Source organism: Apodemus sylvaticus, chromosome 6 (assembly GCF_947179515.1).
Source record: "Apodemus sylvaticus chromosome 6, mApoSyl1.1, whole genome shotgun sequence".
In the NCBI taxonomy this organism is placed as follows: Eukaryota; Metazoa; Chordata; class Mammalia; order Rodentia; family Muridae; genus Apodemus; species Apodemus sylvaticus.
This window is the reverse complement of record NC_067477.1, coordinates 22,605,462-22,626,994: the sequence shown is the minus strand read 5'-3', so window position 1 is coordinate 22,626,994 and position 21,533 is coordinate 22,605,462. Positions and strand designations below refer to the sequence as shown.

General features: G+C 44.6%; 1 protein-coding gene across 2 annotated transcripts in view; it reads left to right on the top strand.

The window, feature by feature from the left end:
• Tdp1 (tyrosyl-DNA phosphodiesterase 1) overlaps window positions 1-21,533 on the top strand; it is a 74,394-nt gene that overhangs the window by 28,251 nt on the left and 24,610 nt on the right. For both annotated transcript variants that reach the window (XM_052185257.1, XM_052185258.1), the window contains exons 8-13: window positions 1,833-2,000; window positions 2,433-2,511; window positions 3,593-3,778; window positions 4,285-4,333; window positions 5,864-5,930; window positions 7,216-7,323. In XM_052185257.1, the coding sequence (XP_052041217.1) occupies window positions 1,833-2,000; window positions 2,433-2,511; window positions 3,593-3,778; window positions 4,285-4,333; window positions 5,864-5,930; window positions 7,216-7,323 (657 nt within the window). The remainder of the gene's footprint in view (window positions 1-1,832; window positions 2,001-2,432; window positions 2,512-3,592; window positions 3,779-4,284; window positions 4,334-5,863; window positions 5,931-7,215; window positions 7,324-21,533) is intronic.

Genomic DNA, 21,533 nt, shown 5'->3' with positions numbered 1-21,533 from the left:
GCACTGGAGAGACGGCTGAGTAGCTCAGAGCTCCTGCTACTCACTCTATGCAGAAGACCTAGGTCTGGTTCCCAGCTCCCACGTGACGTCTCACAACCACCAGGATTCTCTGTCCAGTTCCAGGGGATCCAACACCCTCCCTGACCTTTGTAGGTACCTCACGCACAGGGTGCACATACACACATGCAAACACCAAACATTCACAGACAATAAATAAGGAAAAAAATCTTTTAAAAAAAGCCTTTAGAGACACTCTCGTGTACAGCCATCCTTTATTGATGGTTTGCCTTAGCTGTGCTTGCCCCTGCTGGTAGACGCTCCAGCTGTCCATCTCAGCCGTGGCTTGAACACATGCTAAGGGTATGGGTATCAAATCATCTGCTGGATTCAGGAGTTGGATCAGCAGTTAAGAGCACCTGCTGCTCTTGCAGAAGATCCAGATTGATTCCTAGCAGCCATATCAGGCGGTTCAGAACTGTCTGTAACTCCAGTTCCAAGGGACCCGATGTCCTCTTCTGGCCTCTGGGCATCTGTATGCATGCGGTACACATACCTATATGCAGGTGCACGCACACATAAAACAAATAAATGCACATTCCAAATTATTTACCCAAATATAGTGTTCTCATTATTTCACAAAGTATTAAAAAAAAAAAAAAGCCTCCTATCTTAGTACCCTAGTTTAGGAAGCCATTTCCTGTCATGGTCCATATCCAGAACATGCCTGTCATTGATCCTTCTGCTCTTTGGGTCTGAGGGATCAATGGGAGGATACCTCACACATCTAGCCTAGCTGGTCACTTTTCTGGCAAAGAAAGTTCCAGAGAAGTCTGACTACAATGGCAATGCCAGCTAGATGCAGGTGTGGTCTCGCGCCTTAGTCAGACCTGCCCCTCCTATACTAAGTTCCCCCTGAGATAAGCAGGGGTGAATGAAATCTCCCTCTGTTGGGAAGGCATAGACTTCAGACATACAGCTAAGAATTCTCACTCAGCCTGCCTAGCATCCTAGTAGCCTGGAGCCTATCAGCTTCCTTGGAGAGCAGCTGTGTAAAAGAATTGGGCCATTTCCGTTTGATTTTGGTGGGAAGAACTACAGGGGAATTAGCTATGGAAGGGAAAGAGAGACAGCAAATAAAGTCTGGGGTCTGACTCACCATTCATTGCCTCTTACAGCTCCTGGCGACAGCCCTTCGAGGCTGAACTCTTAGTATGGTCTTGCCCTAGAACCTCTAGTCCTAGAGTCTGGAAGTCACAGTGGTTTTGTGATCACCTGTGTCATACTGTACTGCATCGTTTAGGTTTAGATATGGTTATTCCCATTTGTGGGCATGTTGTCAAAGTTAGGGCAAGCGCATTGTTTCTTTGGGGAAAGGAATTGATGAGATGGAATATGTAATGTTTTATGGAATATGTTAGGTTACAGCTTAGCCTTTTGAGGCTAATGTTAAATGTGTTACATATTCTAGGCACCAGAAAGTATAGGGTATGAAAATATCTCAAACCACTACAGAATGTTCACTATAAAAAAGGAGTTTTCGTATTTAAAATAAACTTGCATATATATTTTTCTTGGTATAGATAGCTTTTGATTCTTAATTCAGCTAAAGAGCTCACTGATAAGGACATGGTTTTACATAGAGATAGCATTCAGAAATAATTCTGTGATGGGGGTTGTTGGATCAGTATGATGAGATCTTTCTCCTCCTGCCAGAAGTCACTCTGTCGCCATTTAAAGACAGTGGCAAGCCTCCACTTCTTGCTTTGGGTGAATGCATAATCCGTACAGAGGTGTTGTTACAGTGAGAGTGTTAACTTTGTTTTCCATTCCAGAATGTGGTTGAGCCCTTTGTACCCACGAATTGACCATGGAAACCACACATCTGGAGAGTCAAGCACCCATTTTAAAGCTGACCTCACCAGTTATTTGATGGCGTATAATGCTCCCCCTCTGCAGGAGTGGATAGACATCATCCAAGAGCATGATCTCTCTGAAACCAAGTTCGTGTCCCCTTCCAGTATGGGGCCCGAAAAGGGACTTCTGGCTTGGGAACCGCTCAAGCCTGGAAGGCAGAGGCCTTGGGGAAGGGTGGGGTGGGATTTGATTGTGCTGAGTGAGAGGGTGAGGGGGTGAGAGCAGATCTGTTCACACTGTGTCTCATGGTTCACAGGCATTCAGGAGGTAGTGGGCCTTAAGCTTCTCACTGGGCTGATGGTGAGATGCTGGGTTGTCTGGAACCTTAATGCAGGTGTCCTGCTTTTACCTGGCCTTGCTGAATATGAACTTCAGAGTAGTGGTTACCGTGAAGGAGGCCTGACACTAAAGTAAACTGGTTCCTTGACCTCTTCTGTTGTCTTAGTTTTTATGTGTATTGTGGGTTTGGCATGTCAGAGCACAACTTGATGTCATTTACTGTATCTTTTTTTATTTAGTGTTTACCTTATTGGTTCAACCCCTGGACGCTTTCAAGGAAGTCACAAGGATAATTGGGGACATTTTAGGCTTAGAAAGGTAATAAAACATTTACTATTTTAACATTTAAAATAACTTACTGTATATTCTTTCTCACTTTTAACTTACGATGGATCCCATCCCCAGATTCACATCTCAGCCTGTGATAAACAAGCCTTGTGCCCTTGACTTGTTCTTCAGCCTGCCTCTTGTCGTCCGTAAAATGGGCAGAATTGCATCTAGTAGTGGATGTAAAATAGAGTGTTCTGTGAGCAGGGGGATTTAGTGGACTACTGGTGTCCAGCCTAGGTGATAGGATGCATTTGTGCAACCACGAAAACTCCAGCAGCGTCTGCAGTTTTCAAGCCACGTAACGGCTTTTGTCAGATGTCGAGGTGTCTTAGGAGCTGAGCCCACAGTAGTCAGTTCAGTTCTGTTTCCTACAGCATGATACAGCTTGGGTAAACTGAGGAATTTGTATGTGCATGAGTGTGTGTGTTTGCGTGTGTGTGTGTGTGTGTGTGTGTGTGTGTGTGTGTGTGTATGTGTATGTGTTACTTTCCAAATACTTCCTCTGTTATTCCTCAGTTTGCCTAAATACTAAAAGTATTTAGTGTCAAGTCAGGAAATGCAGGTCAACCTTCTGCGGGGCTTTAGGGCTTCATATCCGTATGAAACCATCCCTTCTATATTAGGCATGCTGGAGGCCGAAGATTTTGACTGTGCTCCCACCTGCTTCCTTGGGCCCTAGCGCATGCTAAGCTAGTGCAGCTGTCCCCACTGTGAGGCTACACCCAGCCCTGGAGTGCAGTGCCAAGCCGAGAGCTGTAAGCTTTCTTCAGAAGGAACAAGCCAGAACCCACAGTAGCTTCATCATGTTGGTTTACTTTTGTATATGATTTATTCTGCTTTTGTTTTTAATGCAAATCAAAGACTTTTGGAAAGAGACTTTTTCTGTCCACATAGTGGGTTAAAAACGTCCATACTTTCATTATTTAAAAAATAGTTTTCAAAGAAGGAAAACAATGTTTCTGCAGACTCGGGGTTTCCTTGTGAGTTAGGCATCAGTGTTGTAGGCACTGGGCCACATCAGTCATTAGCGTTAACACTGACCATTGTGCCTGCTTTTCTCCTGGAGCAGCTTCTGCAGACGCATGCCCCACCCCTACCCAAGGGCGAGTGCTGGCCCATCGTGGGTCAGTTTTCAAGCATTGGCTCCCTGGGGCCTGATGAATCGAAGTGGTTGTGCTCGGAGTTTAAAGAGAGCTTGCTGGCCCTGAGAAAGGATGCCCAGACTCTGGGCAAAAGTGCAGTTCCTCTTCACCTGGTGAGCCCTCCTGCTTTAAGAAACAGTCTTCCCTAGACTAGGGATAGTGGGCGTTGGGGTGGGGGTGAGGGCCAGGTTTGTCCAGGAGCCATGAACAGCCACAGACTTGCTGTGCTTTGCCATTCTTTCAAGCTGTCAAGCTAGGGAAGAAATGGCAGGCACACCACTGCAGCAGAACTTTGAGCTCTATTAATTATGTAGAGACCTATAAATTAATGATTGATTTTTACATTTAATTTGATATTAATTTGGCATATCAGAGGGAAAAACATTTAAAGTGTAATTTCTCATCGGTTATTTCTATTCTTCCAGGAGCTTAGTTTCCAGTGTGGTTATTTTTTTTTCAGTAAGATGGGGATTTTCTTTTAAGATAATGATTTCTAAGTTTTTTGATTTAATGTCTTTCATTAAAATTTCCATTTTCTTAAAAACTTGTCAACATTCCTTTCTTTCAACATGATTCATGCCAAGTTTTTTTGTTTTTGTCTTGTCTTGCTTATTTTTAGATCTATCCCTCTGTGGAAAATGTGCGGACCAGCTTAGAAGGATACCCTGGTAACTGCTGGGGACTCAGTGGCGGTTTCTCTGTGTATTCCCAGAACGAAATGTAGAATGGTTTCCTATTATTCAGATGAAGCTAATGAAACCAGTGTTGTTGAGCTCAGTGTTCCAGAGAAGAGCAGTCTGGACACACAGTCACCCCCATAGTAACCCTGTGCAGTAGTTTGCCTAAGTTTTACTAGTGAGGTGTCTAGCATGTTGGGTGTCGAGACAAGATCTCCGACTAAATGAGTTCCTCTGACCCCCACTGCTGCTTTGGCAGCTTGGCTGACATCCTCTGCCTGTGTCTGAGGTTCTACCTAATCCCTGCAAATTTACCTCCCAGCACAGATACATTTAAGGCCTCGAGTTGATGATTACTATTACCTTTGTATAGCTGAGTTGATATGTCAATTTTCAGACTTATTTTGTAAAAATCTCTCAACCTTATTCTTCATTTCACTTTTTTCACTGCTGAGCACTGAACTTTTAAACAGAGGCACCCTCCATAATGCCATCAGGTTATTAACCAAAGCCCCAGAGACTCTGCCTCTGGAAGACACCAAGTCTGATTGGCATCACTGACGGCTGGCAGCCAAATGCACTGAATTATGACTAATTTTTTCCCATTTATTGCTTATGAAATTAGATGTGACCTTGCCAAAATAATCTCAATGAAGCTCAGAGTATATTTGCTGTTCAGTGCTTTTTAATGGCAAAATCAAATTATTTCACTTTGACTCTGAGACATAGGTAGTCTTTTCTTCCTGTACTTCTAATAGGCTAAAGCTATTCAAAGTGCACTTTTAATGAGAGAGAATGTGGCATTCTCAATATAGCAATTTTATAAGTGGTTCTAAAATAGAATATGTTTTTAGCTATTTGCAGTAGCAGACAGGACATACTTTATTGGACATTGGAGTTGTTTAAAGCCCTCTGCACATAGTTTACTATGGGCAAGGTCCAAGGTGTGTTTGGAAAGTCGCTGATGAATCAACGATGGATTTTTCTTACCAAAAAAAAAAAAAAAAGCAGAAGTGTTTTCTTATCTTCTAGTTCTTAACCTCCTCTGCCACCTGTTTGGAAATGGCAGAGGGTAAAGGCAAAGTAGACACGACTGAATTTGTCACTAACTGCACTCCTGAATGTCCTGCCTGGGTTAAAAACCTAGTGATGTTTTTCATACCTGCCTCGGGGTGTAACACAGGCCCAGATTCTCTTGTTCTTATCCATAGTAAATTGTCCAGAGAAAAGAAGTCCATGAAGAAAATGTTCCCAATTTGAGTTCTGGTGGTGTAGGCCCTTGATCCCTGTTACTCTAGAGGCTGAGGCAGGAGGATCACAAATACAAGGACCACTCCCAGAACGAGGCGGTCCTGTGCCTGACATGAGCATAGGCAGTCTCTCAGTGAGCTGTTCCTTAAGATGAAATGACGGAGGCAGTTGTTCTTCATTTACCTCCGAACTGTAGTTGGGTTTTTCTTTTTAATGAAGATACCTCAACTTGTATTTCATTATTTTTGTTTGTTTTCTCTCTTTCAAAAGCTGGGGGCTCTCTTCCCTATGGTATCCAGACAGCTGAAAAACAGAGGTGGCTGCACTCCTTCTTCCAGTAAGTACCTGGTCCTCAGAACTGCTCCTGCCTCCCTGGGACTCAGACTGTTGTGTCAATCTGCTCTTTAAAAGAAGTGCCTTATATAATACAGCTATATTCTTTCATCTGCATATGTTAGGGATAGAAATAATTTAAAACAAGGTTTTGAAAAAGTTTTGGAATAGGTTTTTAATACCAGAGTAAAATTTATCTCTGTTGGCAGGCAAAAAAAAAAAAAAAAAAAAAAAAAAAAAAAAAAAACTAAATAAAAGATCCCGTTGAGTAGTTTATGGTTTACATAAGCAGCGTTTAGTTCCGTTTGCTGAAACATCAAGTGTAGCCATCTGACTACGGCATGTAGGGGCCACGCTTGGTGAGGGGAGAGCCCAGGCCTCTGTCCCCAGGATGACGATAGTGCTTGTTACATTGGTAGGCGAGGGTGGGCGGACAAAGAAAGGCTAGTCCTTCCCATCTTCCAGCTGCGGACTTGCTCATCCTGAATGTTCTAGACCCATCCCAGAGTCTTACTTCCCTAGAGGCTTTTCAGCTGAGCAGCCAGAGTGAAGGTAGGCGTCTGCTGCTGCAGCCTTCTGCTGAGACTCCTGTTGGCCTGTGTGTTCCTGTCGCAGCCTCTCCTAACAGCACACATTTATGTTGGCTCCTTTCAATTCCTGTTCCTAGGTTCACTCAGATGAGGAAAATGGTGGCCCTGATTCTGTACTGGCAAACTGCCTGTTAGCTTGAGGGATTATCCTCTTCTAAACCAGAATCACTGCCTCATGACAGAGGCCATTATATCTTGGAACCTTAGTCCTAAACTGTTGGAAATGTAGAATTAATATTTAAAGCCAAAACTAGGGCGTTGCTGCGTTATCCCCTGGCCTCATTAGCAGTCACCTGTGGCAGGCTGAGTTCCCCTCACTTGCTCTCGTGGGAGAACTGCTCACTAGTGTGGACTCCAGGGCATGTGAGCTTCCAGAGACCTGTGTACACACATGCAGAAAGCACAGGAAAGCAGTGTAGTGCACATGTGCATGCATGTGTGTGTGCTGTATGTGAAAAGACAGAAGTCCTCAGGGTTTGATGCTTTGTGGCTATGGCTAAATTTCCTTGTGTGACATCCTCACTTTTGAGCGTAATTCTGTGTTCTGCTGTCTGAACAGTCTCACCAGCCACCAGTCACAGACTGCTCCTGCTGTCTTTTTAGATTAGGTGTTGCCTTTCATGCAGCTCCCTAGTATAAAGAATGTTGTCTGTCTTGAATTACTTTCTAATTTGTGTTTTATGTCTCTCCTGTCACTAGTAAGTGGTCCGCAGAGACATCCGGCCGAAGCAATGCCATGCCACATATTAAGACGTACATGAGGCCCTCACCAGACTTCAGTAAACTGGCTTGGTTCCTTGTCACAAGGTACAGGGGCTTTGTATGTTTCCTGGGAGGCCTTGTGACTTCTGCTCTGAAATGGAGTAGAGTCTTAAAAAGTGTTCTGTGAAGTGCCATCAGTTTACAGCCTGCTTCTGTCACTGAGCCTGAAAGGCGGCCTGTGACTGATGTCAAACTGAATGTGTGATCATTGCCTGAATTTTTTTTTTCCGGTCTCTTTAGATATCTGTAAGATTTGAATAAACTTTGGATTTACTTCTTTTTGCATACTGTAAGAATAGTTATAACAGTGATTAAGCAAACTGACATTTAGGGTAAATACAGAAGAAACATAAGATGTTCAAATTGATACTTTTTTCTTTTATTGGCTTCTGTTTTAGATAATTAAAACTTGAGCAATCAGATCTCTTATGTGCCCTTCTAAAAACATCTTTATTATGATATAATTCACATATCATAAAATCTGTGCCTTAAAGTCTACAATTTAACAGTTTAAACATGTTCACAGAATTATACATCTATCATCACAATCTAATTTTAGAATATTTTAATCACCCCCTAAAAGGAACTCCCTACCCACTGACATTTTGTTTCTCTCCTCTCTCTTTTTTTTAAGATAAATTGCTTTGCCCTTTGGAAAGTAGAGCTGTGAGAACATTAGTACCTCGCTCCTAGTCAGAACTCAACCACTGGGCATCTCTCTCTGATTCAGTAACCTCATTGGTGTCAATCACAACTAATTAAACTATCACAGAGCAGATTTAGTGCTTTTAGAATGAATGAAGAATAAAATGAACCATGTCTGGGTTTGTGGCTAACATTTGCACCTGATTCAGGTGAGAAACACTGACCAAAGAGATGGTTTAATACACACAGCGCCAGAGCCTCAAGACTTCTGCAGCCTCAGAGCATAATGGACAAGCAGACTTTTGAGTTCTAAAAATAAACCTCCAGGGTGTATTTCTGTCATTTAGCAGCTATATAAACTTGGGGGTTTTTTTTGTTTTTTTTAATCTATGTTTGTTTCTTAGTTATAAGAAGGAAGAGGCGATGGCTACTTTTGGGGTTCCTGTGATTGTTAAATGAGGTGACAGATTGGGTACCTGGAATGGAACTGATCTTCTATGTGGAGGAGGTGGTACATGAGAGAAGTGGTTGTACGCAGTGAACAGACATACATGCAGGCAAAATACTCAGATGCCTTATCTTTGTCATTAAAGAATGTCTGAAGGTCTCACTGTGTATCTCTGGCAGGCCTGGAACTGACTATAATACCAGATTGGCCTCAAACTCACAGAGATCCACCTACCTCCATCTCCTGAGTGCTGGGATTGAAGGTGTGTGCCAACAGGCTCAACATGTAGGTGTTAAGACAAGACCACATCATTTCTTCTTTCAGGAACTCTAGTAACCCTATGCACAGGATCTATGTGAAGCTCTGTGATTAACAGTTATATAGAACGTGGTCCATGTTGCTCATCAGAGCACTAAGTAATGCATTGTTTTTCCTATATTTTCACTACCTGCTTGTTGACAGGGTGAAGTGTCCATCAAGACCTTATCATCATCAGATACTGAATATTCTCTCCATTTCAGGCATTGTCTGTATTTCATGGAAGGCAAGAAACAAAATACCTGTTCTAGTATGAGTGTTCATTTGAGGTATAATAGTTTAAGCAAGGCCAATAGTATATTAAACAAAGAAGGAAGAGGGGAAGGAAGGAAGGAAATGTCTTATCAGGCCTGTAGCAGATGACGAGATGCCTTTGGAACATGTCTGAAGGGGTCAGAGAAAGTGGCCTTAGGAGGCTGATTAAGAATGCACCAGCCCAACAAGGGAAGAGCATACTGGTCAAAGGGAATAGCTCTAAAAGGCTCTCAAGCTGGAGGAAGTGTGGCATGTTGAGCTGTTCCTGTGCTGATATACAGAGCTGAGCCAGATAACAGGAGGCCCTGAAGTGCGGTGACATCATCTAATGAGTGCATTGAAAGCTCGGTCAGGCTGCTAAGGGAGAGTGGGTGCTTAGGAGAGAGTGGATGGATGTGGGCAGTCTGCAGAGCCTGTGCTGTTTATTGGGAAGAGCGGTAAAAGCAAGCTACCAGGGGTCGGGGAAGGAAGACTGGCTGTGTACAGCATACTTCCAAATCTCCTTCAAGGAAACAAGTTGAAATGATGAGATACACACCAGTTCAGAGGTGAGCACAGCCAGCCTAGACTGCACTCAGCCTCTTAGAACCCCACCAAGCACATTTCCTGAAACACAAAGGCAAGGTACAAAAGTATGCTGGCAGATTGGTGGGAAGATGAGTTATGCAAGCACTTGCCACCAGGGGCTCAAGAAATGACACTTCCCTAAGGGAGCTGGAGTCTTAGTAGCAGCCATAACTACCAGTAACAGTATTTGTTCATTGTAAGCATGTGAAACAGCAGCTGCTGTGAGTAACGCTATGGTGGCCCCCCTTTCTGGTAGCCCCTTGGTCTGTAAACTCAGTGATGACAAGAACTGTGCTAACCTCAGACCCGTCAGCAGATCCTTGTTCCACCTGGGGGATCACTACCAACATGGAGGTCCTTTCTGCTCGGCAAGTGTGTGAAGAAGGGGGCAGGAGAGAGAAGTGACCTTTGCTAGTCGGCCTCACCTGTCCCTTCCCATCATCTCTTTGTGAGGTGGCTCGCGCCTTTCCTAGATGAGAAGTAAAGCTATACCCTGAGGCGGCTCTCCCAAGCTCTCAACAGATCAGCATGGCCGGACAATGCCGTGGGATTGAACAGAGGAAAGCTACGAGAGCTTCTTGCTCTTGTGGAATTGACAGTTAAGTGAGAGAGACCAAGCAGGCCGTGCCTCATGAATGATTTGATCCTGCAGTGCTTTTCTGATGATTCTGCACAGGTAGATTCTTCCCTCAGTGTAGACCGAACTTGCAGTTGTCCAGCACTTGACTTAAGCATGGTTTCCTCACTGGTTGGTCTCTGCAGTCTCCTGGGCTTTTACCTCACCCACATGCCTTTCCCTCCTCTACAGTTATCTGTGTGCTTACTGGCTTCCTCTATAGGCACACAAGAAGCTCATATCTATCTTGTGTAGCCCCTCCCAGTCCCTGGCAGGGAGCCTGATGTGCGGAGATGCTCTGCACCAGGTTAGTGAGGGCGGAGTTGGAGTGGTATCAGTGAAAGATCCGCCTGGACTCCATGCAGGGCAGGATAGGAAGGACGCCTCAGATGACTCTTCATCCAGGAGTATGGCTGACAGGGAGATGGAGCTCATCGCCGACATCATTATCAACACTGAGAGTGCTACCGGAGGGGGCTAGGTCACTGGGGAAGCCCCTGTAGAGAAGACATGAGGTCCTGGGCTCCATCCCAAGCCCTGGCGGCACTTACTTACTTACTTACTGTGAGACCTTCAAGAGGGATTGTTGACCACAGAGGTTTGAGATTTGGTGGTGGTGGTTGTAACTTTCGGTGAGGTTTTAATCTGGTTTGCCCTGGTTTGGTTCTCTCATGCTCATCGTTGATACCATAGGCCTTGTGGCTTCTCTTGCTGGGAGCAAGCAGAGCAGGCTGGTGCTCAGGAGCATCCAGGAGGGCTCAGTAAGGATGTCACAAAGCCAGGTGTGGTGGCACACACGTGTGATTCCAGTCCCAGGGCTTGAAGCAGGGGGTCACCATGAGGTCAAGGCCAGCCTGGGCTATAAGGCAAGACCTGTCTCAAAAAAACAAAAACAAAGGAGATGAGGTTTTTCATATGTTCCATTGCCACCAAGCTATCTGTCCTGGTTGAAGAGCCATTGACTGTAATAATCTTCCTTCTACATTAAAAAAATTAGTTATCCATTCATTCTGGCCACCACCGTTCTTAGCCAGTTATCCAGTGCATCTGTTGATTTACTTGATAGGTGCTGGCAATACAATAATAAACAGCCATTGACCTGTTTCTGGTGGTGGGAGTTACATAAGGCAGACAAGCCTTTCACACAGTCGCCTGGGAGATGAGCATGATAGAGAAAAACAGGACAGCCAGGGATGTAGGTGACACTTCAGGAAGATCAAATGACACATGTGCAATCTATTAGCGCCTCTGAGCGTGTCTGGACCAATATCCCATAATAACTGTTTTGGAAGTGGCAGCTTTTGCTACTCAGTAAGATGGAGTTGCTGTCTGACTAAGTAAATTAAGAAAAGGCTTTTGCAAATTGGCTTAAGTTGCTTGTAAAGTAGAGGCCCTCACAGTCAGTCAGTAATCACATAAGTTAAACAGGCACATGGAAGGCCAACCTGTGGGCTCATCACCCACTCACTGTGCATAGGATGGTACAGGCCTGGGTGGGTGCCACTTCTTAAATGGGAGGGCCGGAGGAGGCCTTGTTGTTTCCTTTAACTGAGAACTGGAAGTGGGGTAGGGGCCTGTTCAAAGATAGCTGGAGGAGAGCAGGGCAGGAGTGGGCACAGAAAATAGGTTGGAGTGTCTGAGAGGCAGCAGTGAGTGCCCCTGCGTTGGGATTGGGAGCGAGGTCAGAGGGCAGCTTGTGGCCAGCTTTCCCTGCCACCACCCTCCCCATTTTGGAGCAGAAGTTCCTGAGTCTTTATTAGTCACAGGCCTGGGAGACAGTTACACATCAGTGAATTTTTTCATTTGAATTAGCTGGAATCCATATGTGCTATTAGAAGGTTTATTCAGGGCTGAAGAGATGGCTCAGTAGCTAACAGCATGCTCTGCTCTCGACAGGGGACCCAAGCACACATATCATATCGGGTAGCTGGCTCACAGTCCCCTGTAACTCAGCTCCAGGGAGTCGGATGTCCTCTCCAGGATCCTGAGGGCACTTGCATTCATGTGCACAGAACCTTTCTCCCACTTAACCCACCACACACTATTAAAACTAAAACTTCTCTTTAAAGAAAAATGCACTTCATCCATGGAGCTTTTTAGAATAAGAGTTTTAATATGCTCAGTTTGGGCTTATATAAAAATAATGTGTTTTCTAACAGCACCATTGGTATTGACTCAATATTCAGTACTGTGTATAGAATTGATAAAAATGATAGTCTTATAAAAGATTATCGGGATCTCAAACGATCTGAGTTTCTAATCTACTGATTTGTATCCCCTTCGAGGCATGCTTGGCTGAGGTATTATTTACTGTCTGTATCTTTTGACCTCCAGCTGTAAGTGAGGCCTTGAGGATTTTTGTTTTCTACAATGTGTAGACTCAAATCTACAAATGTGTAGACTTAAGCTACACATTCCTTCCCCCACCCCCACCTTTAAAAAACATTAATTTATGTGTATGGGTATTTGCGCGATCCAACAGTTTGTGTACCACATGCATGCAGTACCTTTGGAGGCCAGATGAGGGCGTTTGGATTTCCTGAAACTGGAATTAGAGTGCTGTGAGCCACCATGTGGGTGCGAGGTCCAGCCTGGGTTCTCTGGAAGAGCAGCCAGTGCTCCTTGCTGCTAAGCCATCTCTGCAGTGCCCCCTTTAAGAATGTATTTAGTTTGAGATAGGGTCTTACTAAGTCATCAGTCCCTTATCTCATGAGTAGCTAGGGTTAAAGGGATGCGTCTCCATGCCTAGGTCCAGCCTGGGCTCTTGAGGCAATCATACGCTAAACACAGATGTTGACACAGCCCATCCCTTTAGGTTTCTTTGTTTTCATTTGTTTAATGAGCAGTATACTCCAAGGGTAAAAGTGTGGTATAGTAAGTAAATATACCAGTAACTAGTCGATTGTCACTGTTGCCAATTATTGTCTACACTTTATCATTGTATGTACTAGAAATTATATAGCTGGCAATGTACTGGGTTCATTTACACCGGCATCACCATCAACTTTTCCATGACTATAATAACTAGACAGTAGGGACTTGGGGGCTCTAGTATATTATTATGGGTCATCATCATACACGATGTCTATGTGTACTGAAATGACTTTGTGTGGTCTATCACTGGATTTGAATAAAAACCCTTTAGAAACTATTTCCTTCTTCGTGTTAATATAAATACACAGTTAAAGGGCACAGGCAGAGTGCCAGCTGTTCTATTTCTGCACCTTCACCGCTGTACTCTACAACTTGAAAGCTTTACTATTAGCTACCTGGGTACTTAGTAGCTTCAAACTCAATGCCTTCCCTGTTCAAGCCTAGCACACTCAGAATGTGGTATTATCTGACCATATTATTTGCAGAAATAATATGAGACAAGATGCAAGAATCAGAGTCCTAATTTGGTTGCTATTTACTAGCCTTGCCATTTACATTTTGGGAAAACCCATTTATAATATGGGTATTTGATTTAATAGAATGTTCTGAGGATAATGATAGAAAGTATATGAGGATGTTGCCCATTGAGCTATATAATGTATTTAATATTAGTTTGTTGGGCCTCTTTAGATTCATGAAATCAGGTCTAAAGTCTTTGTCTGGTTTGCATATATGGCACATTAACATACATATGGTATGTGGCTTAAAGATTTGTCTGTGTGGACTAGCAGAGGACCAGAGTTCAAATCTCAGGATCTGACTCAGGTTTCTCACAATTGCTAGTAACTCCGGTTCCAGGGCATCCAATACTGTCTTCTAACTCCCACGGATTTCAGCATATGATGACATACACACAAGCATCGTTGCAACACACACACACACACACAAATCATTTTTTAAAGACTTGTCTTTAAACTGCATTAAAAAGAAAATAAAAGAACCTCAGTTTGAGGCTAATTTGATAATTGATAAGAATTACCCAACTTCAAGACAAGTACTTTCTACACGCCTTTAATCCCAGCACTCAGGAGGCAGAGGCAAGCAGATCTCTGAGTTCAGGTCCAGCCTGATCTACAGAACTAGTGCCAGGGCATCCAGAGCAACACAGTGAAATCCTGTATCAAACAAGCAAACAAACAAAGACAAGTACTTTCGACCAGGTATCTGAATTTCAGAAACTTAAAAGCTGGCAGTTTAGTTTATAGCTAGTTTGGCACAAGGTTGGCTATTTTCTCTTTTGTCTGGATGTTTGCTTCTATGGCAAGTTCTTTATGGTCTTAATAAGATTTTCATTCCATCCGTTTTGATCCTACCATGAAATCATCCCTTGTTTGATGAGCATCCTGTTGTTAATGGAAATTACCAGTGCATGACGACAAATAGAGTCACCACAGTTTTACTGCAGCATCAAGTAAGTAAGAAGCTGAGCTTTAGGAAGAAACCTGGACTAAGAAGATTGGGCCTTAGTGTAGTTGGAAAACCTGATGAGAACAATTATGGAAGCTATGCGTTGTGGGAGGCAAGAAATAAGGTGGTTACTAACACTGGCTGGAGCACTGTTACGGTTGCCTAGCAACCGACAGGGCCTGTTTGATAGAGATTGGGCAGAAATGTTGGTGCTGCCACTCAGAGAAAACGAGACGAGTGCTTGACTACAAAATCGCTGTTGGCTCTTCGGAGACTCATGAAAGGCGTTCTCCTCAGCTACAGCGCTGCCGCTGTTCTGTTCTCCTCCTCCCTGCTGTCCAATCCCTTGAGTGTGAAACACCGGGCTTTTGTCCCTTCCTTTGTCTGTGGGTTTTGGAGGAAATCAAATTGTATCACACAAAAGAATACTTGTAGATGTTATTGAGTAGACTTGGTTGCCTGGTGCTCCCAAGATAACCAGGATTCTTTGGTACGCCTTGTATACTTTGTTACAAATAATACTATCAGTCTGTGAATGATTCCTTTTGTACTTTAGAGATGATTTAAGGCCGCTGACCACCTTCACTTTCTTGCATTCTGGTACAAGCAGAGCAAAGACAGCGTTTCTTTGTTTATGTGCATGTGAGCCAGCCTCCAGAAACATTATCCCTGGTGAGAAGTGTCCCAGGCTGTCGCCCTGGGCCTGGAGGCCCTTTGTGTGCTGGCGCTCCTAGTCGGGTATACTGCTGGCTTGGGATGGGATGCCATATCCCGTATAGATTAGCTGTGCTTTACATAGCATATGTGTCCTATATGCTGGATTAAGTGCCTAGATGTTTAGCTTCTCAGGGACTGCGTACTAGTCTTTTCTTCATTGTATGGATGTGGGAGGAAAAAAGTATAGAGTACCCCATGTGAGAGATGGAGAGACCTGAAATTCAGGCCCAGATCATCCATCATAGATATTTTGTGCCTAAACTTTGGTTATGTATATTAAGTAAGACAGCTGTGGCCCTTATACGCAGGAGCTAGGAGTCTAGTCAGTGTCATCCCATTGTCTTCTGCTTTGAGAACGGCACTGCCACCTGAAGCACTGGGAAGAGCTCAGAGACCCCTTGCTTGGTGAAGCAGCAGCTGCCCAATTTCCCTACTGTTCCTGCTGCTACTGGACTAGACCTCCTTGATCTCCCTCCAGGCCCACTACCAAGTGTGCCCTGGCTTCCCACCTAGCCTTATTTTAATTTCTGGCACAACCAAATATAGGTCTGTAATCCCAGCTACTTAAGAGGCTAAAGCAGGAAGATTACAGGTTCAAGGCCAATCTGGACAACTTTGTGAAACCCTATCTCGAAAAATGACAAGAAAGGTGCCTTATGTATATATGTGAGGCACTAGGTTTACTCTGCAGTACCATGCCCCCTCCAAGTGTTCCCCCATAGCTGTAGCTTGCAGCCTTCGCTAAGCAAGTCAGATTGTAGTGATGTCATTGGGCCTGCAGTGAAGTAGCACATCAGGATAGTGAATGCTCACACCTGCATATCAAAGTGGGGAGGAAGAGAGACTAGAGCCTCAGAATCTCCTTCAGGGCTCTACATCCTGTGATATAAAGACCTCATATAAGGCCACCTCCCAGATCTTTAGCTCATGGGCATTTGGAGCACATTTAGCCAAATCCTACTGTTCATCAAATCCTCTCCTGAAGCTGCATGCAGTGTTTCCCTATGAGCGTAATATCTCTGTCTCACTGAACGCGCGCGTGCGCGCGCGCGCGCGCGCGCGCACACACACACACACACACACACACAGATCAGCTATCAGTATCCCCTCCCAAGGCCCACACACTTAGCGTGCTGTCCCTAGTAGTGTGCTCGCAGACACCAGAAGACATGAGTAAAAGACTGAACAGTCCTAGGACACGTAACAGTGTTGGCCAAGAGAACCAGCCGCTGACTCGGCTGGGGTGCCATTTTGCTTTTGCATGATGTAGCTGACTTTGGAATGAACAGACTGGGTGTTTAGAAGCCAGGGAATTTCAAATACCCAAGAAATGTCAGCTGCCAGGATGTGACTAGAAAATGGGCACTGAGTGAGCAGGCAGAAGTGTTTTAGGAGAGCTCTGAAGTTCTTGGCATCATACCCCAACAAAGCCTGTCACAGAACACATACTCAGTAGACAACTTGTTGAATAAGTGAACAGAGGCAGGACACACAAAACCTGCTGGGCAGCAGTGAGTAAGACCCCTGAAGGTGGGGGCCAAAATGTTGTTTCTCTCTGTAAGTCAATTGTCTCAAGTCTTTTGCTACTCTGATGAATGTGATAGGCTTCAGTGATGCTTTAGGAAGTCATGAACTGAAGGCCCTGAGTCATGGGGGAGGAGAGGGCCGTGAGCTGGCGCAGAACACTGTATAGGGAGGAGTGGGGAAGAACCTAGAAAGTGGTTGGGACCAGCTTTGGGGGCAAGCAAGAGATTTTGGGGGTAGCTAAAGGCTTTCAAACAAGAGAGTCAGGTGATCCACAGTGCTTCATTAATATTACTGAGTGTCTAGAATTCAGATCTATTGTAACTGCCATATTTGTGAAAATTTCACTGCTGGCTCTCTGAGATCTCTATGGCCTCGGTGTTAATACCCCTATCTGGATGTAGAAACAGTCTGCTTATCTTATAGCTGGTTGAGCTGGATCTTGGATCTGTCCTTTTTTTCCTCTACGTTATCCTGTTTTTCAGGAGTCCGTCTGTGGGTGGACTAGGAGAACAGAGTGTGGATGCAGGAAGCCCTCCTGAGACACTGATACAGATTTCTAAACGTGGGACTGGGAGTGACAGTGGAGTATGGCAAAAAGAGGAAGCCACTCACACAGCCTCGGACTGAGGGTCAGAGTGGTAGCAGGCCAAAAGCAAGGAAGGGACACATGTCCCATAATATGACGTGGTTACAAACATTGTCAGGCTCCGAGATGGTTACAAGCCCCGAGAAGCCTGTTCCTCAAGCAGGCTCAATGAGTGTCAGTAGCAAGCTAGTAATCGCTCTAGAGCAATCATTCTTGGCACTGCTCTTTGTAAAGCTCCAACAGTGTAAGAGTCCCAGCAGACTGTGCCACTGTGGGACTGAACGAAAGGACGCCAAGGTACAGGCCTCACAGACATCAAAGGGTATTAGGTCTGAGAGGTAAATCAACCCAATGCTGGCCATGCATCCATCCTGTTAGTCTTCCATGGCTAAATAAACAGCCTACCATCAGCAGCCCACAGGGACAGTCCCTGCTGCTCTCTGCCTCTTTCCGTCTTCCACTCAAGGGTCGGGCTCCAACTGTGCTGTTCACACTGTGTTCCTTGGAGTTCTGAAAACTCCTTTTCAAGGCCACAACAGCAGACAAAGGGAGAATTCTTGCTTCTTCTTTGGACACCAGTCTTTTGTTTGTTAAAAGGTTTCCTTTAAACAAAGAATTCTTCTGACTTTTAAAAAAAAGTGAAGAAACTTTGAAAGTATAATTAAAATATTTCATTTCTCAGGACCCACCCTAACAAAATGTCCTAGTTCTGTAAAGGAATGAAACTTCTTCATTCTTTCCTCTGTGCCCTGCTCCTTAGTTGCCTGGCTACCTTTGCCTGGGTGATTTCATCAATCCTCCATCCTAACCAATGAGCAGGTGGTGGTCCTCTCAGCTTCGCATGCTCCTAGCTCTCCCACCAGGAGAGGCCCACCAAAACAGCGGTGCATGTCAGCAGATGCCAAGCCACTAATTATCACACTGGCTATGATTCGGTATATGTTAACATTCTGTGATATGGTGCCTCAGTACTTGAAAAGCAGTTTTTAAAAGTGGCCATTCCATTGGTCTGGAGAGGTCAGTTAAGTTGTCTTTTTATTACATGTATTTATTTATGTTTGTACATGTGTGTAGTCAGAGGATAACTTAGGGGAATGACTCAGTTGGTTCTCTCCTACCATGTGGATCCCAGGGCTCAAACTCATGTTGTCAGGCTTCTCAGCAAATACTGTGATCCACTGAGTTATCTCACCAGCCCCAGTTATGGATTGTGTTTTTGTTTTTTTGCCTTATTAATTTGGTCTTCTGTTTTTAGGTTGGTTGGTTGGTTGGTTGAGTTAAATCTAAGGCCCATGTTTGCTAGGCAAGCACTCTCTTACTGTGCTGTATCCTCACGTATAAGGAATTTTGACCATAATTCTTTTCATTTTGAGTCCTTGATTCTGATATGGTAGCCTCTGAAGTCCTTATAATTGCACCTGTGGGATCAAGGCTAGATAGTCCATTTAAAGCCAAGAGTGGTGTGCCTGTGGAATGCCAGAGCCTCCACTTGGAGTTCACTGCATGTATGAGGCACTATGCCACAGACCATGGTTTGCCTGGGACTGGGGTACAAGGTGGGGTCTTCAAGTAGATTGATGAGACTCCACTGGTGACTTGTCAGAACGTAGACTTGCAGCAGTCCACACCGAGGGCAGGGTTCCTGCAGCGCTTAGTTCCTGCTTGTCTGTCTGGAAATAGGTAAGGCCGCTTGGTCTTCATCTGTCCTTTTGCTGGAATTCCTTTGTTACTGCATTGTATAAGCAACAGTAACTTCCAAGCGCAGGGGCTCCTCTTCAGTAGCTAATCTCATAAGATTGTTCAACATGTGTAAATCTAATTTAGTTTTCGCCATGTTATGTAGCTAGTACCTAATCACCTTCTGTAATAACAGTTGGGGACTTACACGTGTGTCCTATCTTATAACTTGTCTGTGTTTCTGCCTTGGGGACTCATATTGTGATTATGGCACCAGTGATGCAGCCTGGTGAGTGATGTGTAGACCCATCTATACCAAAACTTAACAAGTAGGAAGTCTGAGAACTCTGCTTCCAGAGCATTCTGTCACTTAATGAATCACCCCAGAGGAAAGGGTCCTGGTCACTGCCCACAAACTTACCAAGTACTCATGCTGGTAAGCACCGCTCATTAAGTACATTCACATACTGGGACTTTACACGCCTTATGTGGAAGACCCCTCCTACCTGCGATGGGAGGCAGGCGGCACTGTATTTACTGCTAGGGAAGCTGATGATGGGCAGGGAAGCACTAATTGTGCTCAGAGTTCATGTGGTTCCGGTTCTGTGTATGCTAATCCCCTATCCTATGCATTCTTTGTGTTTAACTCTGCAGACTTTTTCTCTAAATTGTGACTTAAAATGTTTTAGTCATCTATCTACAATCTTGGTTCTCTAACCACAAGTCTTAATCAGTTGTATCTTCTAAGCTGTGTGAATCAGCCACTTTTCCTGAATAAAGTAGATGTTCCTTGCCTGCCTGACAAATTCAGAATTCAGTGTTAGGAAAGATCTGGGGGCTGGAGTAGCAGCCGACAGCTTCTGAAAGAGATGGAGCTTATGGGGGAGGAAAGGACTTGGGCTTAGAAGGCGTGGGCAGAAGGACAAAGAGAGGATGTTGTGATCTGTGGGGGTGTGGGTAATAAGACATCATACGGTCATCAGCAGAAGAATCATGGAAGGCAGGCAGCTACAGGGAATACCGTTGAAAAGCATGGGCCCCGCCTTTCTGGGGGGTCTTGGATTCCAGGCTGTGGGATTTGTTTGAGGCTTTGCTTGAAAGGCTGTTTTCTGAGAACTATAGGAACCAAACAGAAAGAGAAACCTGAGGCAGAGAGACATGTTTGGAGCTCTGTTCTAGGGTAAAGAGACTCAAACTAGGGCACTTATTGGAAGCATGCTACAGGCTACATAAGAAAACTGGCAACAAATGTTAACCTGTGAGGCCCATAAGTCCATAGTGCCTGAGATATTTGGGTCTGACCAAATGAGACTGAACCAGAAGGAAATTAGCCTGAAACATGAAGGAACAGATAGGCAACCAGCCTTTAAATACTGGGGGAGGCCAGGTGTGCTAGTATATGCCTTTAATCCCAGTACTCAAAGGGCAGAAGCAGAAGAATCTCTGAGTTCTAGGCCAGCCAGTCAGCCAGTATTACATAATAAGACTCTCTCTTAAAAAAAAAAAAAAAAACTCCTTAACACTGGGGGAAATCTCTAGAATTCTTCTCTAGAGTCTTCAGGAGGAATTTAAAAACCCTGCTAAAACCTAGATTTTAGCCCAGTGTGACCCATTTGGAACACCCCATTACCACGAGCATGATAGTAAATTTGTTATTTGAAGGCACAGACCTTATGGCCACCTGTTAGAGCAATAATAAACCAAAACACACTCGCTGAATTAGTCAGACTTTCCATCTCTGTAACAGACACCTGAGAGAAAAGCTCACAGGAGGGCTTGGGTGCTTTGACTCACCATATACAAGGTGGTGGTCCACTCTGAAGTCCTTGGCCCTGCTGGTTCCGGGGCCATGGTGAGGCCAAACATTGTGGTGGGGAAACGTGGCAGAGGCTCACCACAGAGAGGACCAGGCACAGAAAGAGACAAAGGCGACAGGAACAGGATGCCCCAAGGACCTGCCCCTAACAACTGACTTGTTCCAGCCAAGCCTCACCTCCCGAAGTCTCTATCACCTCCAGGGCAACACCATGAGCCCAGGAAGCATAGTAAGAGATGCTTCATACTCAGATAATCAAAAAAGAAAGAAAGAATGTTAAAACACAGTTTCACACAATTAAACAGGCACAATTGAAATACTGAACACCACTCCTAATCAGAGCGATCCTAGTTGAAGATGTATTCTGTCTATTAGTATGCACAGTTGTCCTAGATAGTCCTACTGAGTGTATTCAGTGGCCCAGGAGAACAGCACTAGTCTGCACTTGGAGAGAGAGTCTATTTAGGGAAAGGAAAGGATGTAGAGGGAAATTTGGCAGTCTCAGAATTCCAACTTACGTGTTCTGAAATACATGAATCATTTATAGTGTGAGACCTTCTTTTCCTTCACAGTGAGATTTTTTTTTCTTTTTTCTTTTTCCTTTCCTGTGACATTTAACTGCAGTCCACAGAGGGGAACAGCCTAGGGGCAGTACACGGATGCCCAGAGCCCATGCAGAAGGAAGGCACTGCGCACCGCCTGTGCGCGTTTGCAGACGGTGTGCTCCCCGGGGCAGTAGAGA